Source organism: Arachis duranensis, chromosome 9 (genome assembly GCF_000817695.3).
Source record: "Arachis duranensis cultivar V14167 chromosome 9, aradu.V14167.gnm2.J7QH, whole genome shotgun sequence".
Lineage (NCBI taxonomy): Eukaryota > Viridiplantae > Streptophyta > Magnoliopsida > Fabales > Fabaceae > Arachis > Arachis duranensis.
This window is the reverse complement of record NC_029780.3, coordinates 9,541,068-9,548,756: the sequence shown is the minus strand read 5'-3', so window position 1 is coordinate 9,548,756 and position 7,689 is coordinate 9,541,068. Positions and strand designations below refer to the sequence as shown.

Below are 7,689 nucleotides of genomic sequence, written 5' to 3'. Positions count from 1 at the left end.
CTATCCACGTCTAGAGGTTTTAATGAGGCCCAAACTTTAAATAAAAATTTATTTTGACATTTGTTCTCCAAAGCATTGCCCCAACCGACGACACGAACTAAACGCGGCTATCCCCGGAGACCGATCACTCCCGAAGCCAAAAACACGGATATCCATGAAATAAACAAGAATCTAACACAGCCCACCAAGAGGCCAACCATACGCACGTACGGTCCACCAAGAGGCCATAAAAGCATTCATAAAAACTGAAAAAGCGGCCTAAATGGATTCAAAATAAAATAAAATGGTATCAACTTATTCATATCTAGATTTTTAAAAATTCGAGATCTTACATTAGTATTTATTTTTTGCTGATGATTCTATTTTATTTAGCAAGATTTCGCAAAAAGACTGTGTTAATCTACATAATGTGCTGAATAATTATTGTCAACTATGTGAACAAGTGGTGAATTTGGATAAATCTTCAGTTTTCTTTAGGCATAACACCCCAATGGTTACTAGAGAATATCTATCTGGCATTCTGCAAGTTTTCTATGTTAGAAACCAAGACAAGTACCTAAGTCTTCCAGCAGTTATTCACAGATCAAAGAAATTAACTTTTAATTTCATCAAAGACAAAGTGGCAAAGAAGTTATAGCATTGGAAGAGATCTCTACTTTCTGTTAGTAAAAAAGAAGTGCTTATTAAGACTGTAGTTATGACAATTCCTATCTACACTCTAAGTTATGAAAGAAATCCAGATGATGATTATGCAATTCTAGTGATTACAAAAGAACACGAAGAGAAAGATGCATTGGGTAAGTTAAAGTATTATTCGCAGACCGAAAAATCAAGGAGGCCTAAACTTCAAAGACTTGAAAGTTTTCAATTTAGCTATACTGGAAAAACAAGAATGACGACTACTAACTAAACCTAATTTTCTTATTTACAAAGTTTACAAGAGCAAGTATTTTAAGTACTCAAATTTCTTCAATATAGATACAGGTAGAAACTCCTCATGAGGTTGAAAAAGTTTGTTGGAAGGATGAAAGATATTAGAGAAAGTGATCTTTTGTAATATAGGTAGAAGACACCGAGTTAGAATCACAGAAGATCATTGGATTAAAGATCACTACCCACCAATTACCTTCAGCAACCCCAATCCTAACTTGAAATTAATTTGGGTCTCTCAATTGATTACAGCTAATGAACAGTGGAATCAACAACTACTTTTATATAATTTCATATATGAACAATATCAAATAATCATGCAGACACGGATAGATGGGAATGAAGACACACCTGTTTGGAAAAAGGAGAAACATGGTCAGTATTCAATCTCTTTCAGATATGCAGAAGAAATTATGGTCTTCCATTTGAAAATTGAAGTGTCAAGCTAAAGTAAAATTTTTTTTATAAAAAATGATGCATGAAAGAATTTTAGTTAGACAAAGATTGAACTAAAGAATCTCTTTGGTCTCACCCATGTAGAGTAGATACTCTTAAAATGATGAAAATATTTTGCATTACTTGATTAATTGTCCTCAATAATTTAATAGCATTCTGGACTTACAATCTCCAACTTGAATCAAGACACATATACCCATAAAAATAATAGTTAGTCATAATTAAAAATTGCAAACTTTAGAAACATAAAAAAGATTTTGCAAGCAACCTACCTTTTATGGCACATATGAAAAACTAGAAATGTTCATATTTTTTAAGGAAAGATAGAATTCTCTCTGCATATTGTTGAGGAAGCATAAAAGCTAGAAAAAGATTTTCGAAGAAGGAAAAGATAAGGCTATGTTTGATTGGAAGAAAAGAAATAAAGAGAAAGGAAATAGAAAGAAAAGAAATTGAATAGATTTTTATGTATTTTTTAGATGTGTTTGAATGGAAAAAAAAAAAGAAAAAATATTATAAAAAGACAATTTTACCCTTATATTATAAAATATATTAAAAAAATGAAGAGGTAATATTGAAAGTAGAGAAAGAATTAGTTTTTTTCTTTATTTTCTTTTTAATATTGAAGAGAAAAAAAATTAGTGAGTCCACCAATTATTTTTCATCTATTTTTCTTTTTCTCTAATTTCTTTCCTCAATCAAACAATTAAAAATATTTATTTTTTTATTTTTTTCTCTTTTTTTTAGTTGTATGTGCATTTAAGGTTATGTTAAGATATGAGAAATTTGAAAGGTATTTCTAAGGGTGGAAATAGGCCAGGCAGCCTGCTAGGGACTTGTAGCCTGGCCTGATAGGAAATAGGCACAGGCTCAGAGTATTAAAAAAGCCTATATTCTTTAAAAGGCCAGGCCTAGGCTTTTAAAATAGTCTGTTGGGCCTGTCAAATATATATAGAGAGTTTTATTATATTAATAAAAATGCTATTAAAAAGATTTGAATTTGGATATTCTATTTTAAGAAAATACCTTTATCGACTTAACCATTTGTCTTTTTAATTATATATGTATATTTTTATTTTTTTAATATCTTTAATCTTTGATGTTAAAATATCAAAAGTCAATCAAATAAAATAATTTTAAAAACTTTCCCCTATTAATAAACTTTAGGCCATGCTAAATTTAACAATAAGCCAATCTTAATACACATTAAAAAATTTATACCAGACTACAGGCTAAAGTTAATATACTTTATTATAAACCTGATTAAACGTAAAGTCTGGTCTGATTTGACCTGTTATCATCCTAGGTATCCCATAAATATTGATAACGTATGAAGCCCATAGTTAGACCCAATCCTTTTATTTTAATAAAATTTTCTATGTTAGATAAAAAAAATAACATGAGCATGTATTAACGTGTTAGATAAATTGTATTTTATCTTTTTTACTTTCATTTTTTTCCTGAAGGATGGATACATCTAGAAGAATGTCAAAGTAAACAAAGAAGGAGTAGAAGACTGTAGTAATTTCCACTTTCCAGGTATCGAGATTGAATATGTTATCCAAATAATAAAATAATATTTAATAAGGTATGATAGGTAGTTTGTCTGGTAGCATAACAACTGTCCCACTATAATACGCACTTATCACTTATCAATCAGCAGTTCAGCACACAGAAAAGAAAAGCAAAGCCCCACAATTCCGGCCTTTCCTTCCCTCAAAAGTCTCAAAACCCTATCCGTTACGCCCAAAATTATAGATATTTCTCTTTCTCTCTCCACTCAACTTATCTTCTCTCAACCAAACCAAACTAAGCAAAATAAATAAATATAAACAAAAAGAATCTCTTGAAATTGAAGAACCTTTTACTACTATACTCTCACACACACCAACCACTCCTTTTCTGTTTTTCAATCTTCACGTTTTTGCTGTTACACACTTTCTATGGAAAATTGCGTCTATAACCACCTTCACCGTACAATTCTCACTCTTCCAACACCACTCTCGTCGTCATCATCATCGGTGAGATTCTTCGCCAACACAGCAGCAACAAGGCCTCTTGTTGGAGTTTCTCTCGGCGGTGGCGGTGGCGGTGGTCCTTTGTCGTTGAGGCGGCGGAGATTGGTGGTGAAGGCGAGTGCCGGGGCCACTCCATGCGAGTTCAGCAGCTTGAACTCGCCGCTGGAGCCGCGGTCCACGGTTGGGAAGTTCTTGAGTGGCGTCCTGCAGAACCACCGGCAGCTGTTCCATGTGGCAGTTGGAGAAGAGCTCAAGCTCTTGGCCGATGACCGTGATGCTGCGCTGGCTCGCATGGTCATCGGTTCCGGTTCCGATGAGGCCTTGCTTCACAGGTTCGGCTCTAGATTACTGTGATTCCGTTCTTGTTGGATTTTTTGGTTTAATTTTTTTTCTGAGTGCTGGTTTGCGAGTTTTGGCTTCGTTTTCGAAGAGATAGAGAGGGGAAGGGATTTGATTTGAAGAGTCCCTTCTCTTTCATCTGTTTTGAAACTCTCAAACACTTTGTTTTGGTATGCTTTATTAGTCAGGATTTTGGGGCTAAACTCATACGCTATGACGGTTATGTGCAACCAGATTGGCATTCTAATTCGGTATATTTGAAACTGCATGTGTATGTTTGTGATGTAATCTGTTTCTTCGTGAGACAAATGACTTCAATAAGGAAATTTGTTGGTCCTATATATTTAACGTGGCTTCTCTTCATTGGTATGTGTAGATAAGTGCTGAAGTATCTTTGTTTCTCTGATTTATATTTATTTATTTATTTTCTGGTTTTTTCAGAATTTTTTTGTGTGGGTGATTGTGTTTAAAATTGGGTCAATTTCTTCCATGTAAGGTCTAGCACATTACGTAGGAGAAGAAAAACCTTGTTGTGTTCGTTTGAAGGTTTGATTCGTATAGTTTTGTGGATATGAATCCTGTTTTTCATAGGAAAAGAAAACATATTAGAGGTTAAAAACAGAAGTGTTTGTTAAACATGAGATACCGCTGAGCTTAGAGAAAAGGAGGGTCAGCAAAGAATCAAGAGTTCAGCATGTTTTAGAATCCTTTGAAGCAAGGCATCAAGGAATTCTTGAACTGACAACTGAATCCCATAGCAATTTTTGAGGTGTTGAGACACACCTGTCATGATGCTTAGCATTTCACTTCCAATCTTAAAGGTCATTCATAAAGTGTACATGGATTAAATATTTTAGCTCTTGCCAAAACCTTTATTGAGTGAACTTTTACAACTTGCAACTGTTCGAAGATAAATGGGCTCAGCTAGTACCTGTCAAGAACCTCGAAGTAATTTTCTAGAAGAATATGTAGGTTGGCACCAAGGGTTGACGTTGGGTCCACACGACTTCAACTTGGTATTAGACATTCTTACTTGACACATCCAAGAGCCAGTGCGTTTATGTGTTTCTTTTGCCAATTGCATATCTGTATGATGAAGTAGCAAGAGGAGTAAGTTCTAAACTAGATTATGGAAATAAGCTTTGGAATCAAAGGATTTTCAGTTTAGGAGAAGTAAGATGTAGTCTACTGAATGGAAGTTAGAGGTGAGAGTTGGATCGTGTCTTGGTTAGCACGTGATTTGAAGCTAGCTAAGACCTCTCTGTTCTTTATTGGGTCATTGTTAGTTCCTAACCTAAACCTATTTAGCTCCAAAAATTAGTGGCCTTATCTTGTGCCATATGAAACTTTATCAGCTACTAAATTAATGGTTACGTGATTGTACTCTCTAACTTTTTTGCTTGGACAATCAGCATTTAGTGGTGTCTCCATTCTATGGGGAATAGAAGTAGTACTTATCAGGAAGATCCCCAATTAGCAGCAGTATTACACTTACCAATTAGCAGGGCATTAGGTTCTCTAATACAAGCAATATAGGCATATATTTTGCTCACTTTGATCTGAATTTTCCAGTATGTACTATGAGTTGTCTTGGAGGTTAACTTTGTGGACATTTTAGATGGTAAACAATTTCTGCATGATGAATATATTAGAGTATGTTCTGTCATCAGTATGATACCGTCAAAGCAAATGAGCCAAACAACTAACCCTACATATCAATTTCCTTATTAGTTTCATATTGCAGTCGTAGGCATTCATTGAAAATCTGTTGACTTTAAACTTTTCTTAATGCCAGGAGGATTGCGCAGCTAAAAGAAAATCAATGTCAAATTGCGGTAGAAGATATTATGTACTTATTGATCTTTTACAAGTTTTCCGAGATCAGGGTCCCTTTGGTTCCAAAGCTTTCTAGTTGCCTTTACAATGGCAGGCTAGAGATATTGCCTTCTAAGGACTGGGAACTAGAGTCTATTCACAGCTTGGAAGTTTTGGATATGATAAAGGAACACATAACTTCCGTAACTGGCTTGAGAGCAAATTCTAGTGTTACCGAGTGTTGGGCCACTACCAAAGTTAGAAAATTCTTACTTGCCAGAGTTTATGTTGCTTCTATATTATACGGTTACTTTTTGAAGTCGGTTTCATTGAGGTACCATCTAGAACGAAATCTATCGTTAGCTAACCCTGATCTTCATCTTGGTCTTAGGAATACCCTCCCGTTTATTGACATGTTCCCTAGTGGTTTTAAAGACACCATCTTTGGTAGCTTGAGTAGCCTGCAATCCATAGGACAAGGGATAACTAAGGAGGAAGAGGATATTGAAGACTTGAAATGCTACGTAACTGGATTTCACCCTGGTTCATTGCAGCGATGTGCGAAACTTAGATCCAAAGAGGCTGTGAATTTGATAGGAAGCTATAGTTGTGCACTTTTTAACAATGAGGAATCTGGTTTGGTTGAGAGTGATGATGTTATTTTGACCTCATTCTCAAGCCTCAAGAGGCTGGTATTGGAAGCTGTTGCCTTTGGATCTTTCCTTTGGGAGACGGAAGATTATATCGATAATGTATATAAGCTTATGGATGATTAAGTAGGGCAATGCAAAGGTTGCTAATAAATTCCTCATTTGTTGGGCAAATCCTACTTGTGTATACAGTGAGATTTTTGTTGTTAGCTTTTGAGTGTTTTGGTTTTTTATGCTTATGTTTATATATTGTATATAGAGATAGTACACTTTTACTTTACATGTTGTATAGTTTTGATGCTTTAGCTTTTGAAGTTTATGTAAGTTGATAGAGATTTTGAATAGAGATAAAGTTGTTCACTGTGACACTATATGTGCATCTATTGTTTAATATTTTCCAAGGTCCTGATATCTTTACAGAAAGGCTTTTTCCCTTTTTTTTTATTTCCGGACAGACTTTATAGAAAAGATTATTGGGTTGTTTGCACATAACAGGAATTTAGCTGAAGGAGTCAACAAGTGGTCATGGGAGGGAGTTACAACTCGAATGGATTTTCAAAACGCGAACAAAATTAGCTATAAAAAAAAAAAAACAAATTTTACATTGTACTTATGAAAAATAGGTACAAAGTTAAAAGATAGTTCCAATCTTAAAAATATGGAATTTATTTGAAATTAATTAATTTAGATTGGTTGAATAGTTAGCTTATTTGTTATTCGATTTGTTAGGATTTAATCCCATCCCCATTCTATCTATGCAATAAAGTTCACTCTTAAATGGTGTCACATTTGTTGGGGAAAAAAAAATTCATTCGAAATTTTACCCTTGATATGTGCTTTAGGTTTCTGGCTTTCCATGGTTTTGGATTGAATATTTTCTATTGCCTAGAAACAGTTGGTGAGTTATTTTGATGCCTTTGGACTAGTTCAGTTCTGAAAATTGAAATTTGTTATGAAAAAACTCAATAAATATTCTCTACCTTTTATGGTTGGGTCTTCCGTTTATTACACTGGAGTCCTGTCTATTAGTTCTGGCGTTTTGGGTGTCTTCCTTGGTTGGCAAATCCAATAATAAATAAATATACTTGATTTATAGTTGTTCAATTGCTCTCTAGGTCTGTTATTTTGTTTTCTTTTCTTTACTTTTATCAAAAGTGGTTAACAAACCATTTAGTACTATATTTTTCATGTGAATTTTTTTCCTAATAAGTTCATATTTATCACAAAATGTTGAAGACCAGTAAAAACAAATATATATTTGCTTTGTTGCTGTTGAGTCATAAAATGTACTCTAGCTATAATGGGAAAGAATATAAGAGGTATACATATAGGTAATTATTCTGGTATTATTTTGAATTAGAGAAAAGTTTTTTTTATATTTATTTTTGGTGTCTATATTTTTTATATATTATTGCATAATAAATCTATTTTATAAGTTTTTAACTCATGAAATAATTAAATATTTGTGTATACCAAAAATC

At 33.7% G+C, this 7,689-nt stretch overlaps 1 protein-coding gene across 1 annotated transcript; it reads left to right on the top strand.

The window, feature by feature from the left end:
* Positions 1-3,064: 3,064 nt before the first annotated feature.
* Positions 3,065-6,631, top strand: LOC107464641 (UV-B-induced protein At3g17800, chloroplastic). The gene is made up of 2 exons (XM_016083578.3): positions 3,065-3,736; positions 5,539-6,631. The coding sequence occupies exons 1-2, from the start codon at positions 3,330-3,332 to the stop codon at positions 6,332-6,334; spliced, it is 1,203 nt and encodes a 400-aa protein (XP_015939064.1). The 5' UTR covers positions 3,065-3,329; the 3' UTR covers positions 6,335-6,631.
* The last annotated feature ends 1,058 nt before the right edge of the window (positions 6,632-7,689 follow it).

Bases quoted from the DNA above. Each gene is read 5' to 3' on its own strand.
- LOC107464641 (XM_016083578.3), top strand. From the start codon at position 3,330: ATGGAAAATTGCGTCTATAACCACCTTCACCGTACAATTCTCACTCTT. The intron at 3,737-5,538 runs GTTCGGCTCTAG...TCTTAATGCCAG, and splicing joins GATGAGGCCTTGCTTCACAG to GAGGATTGCGCAGCTAAAAG.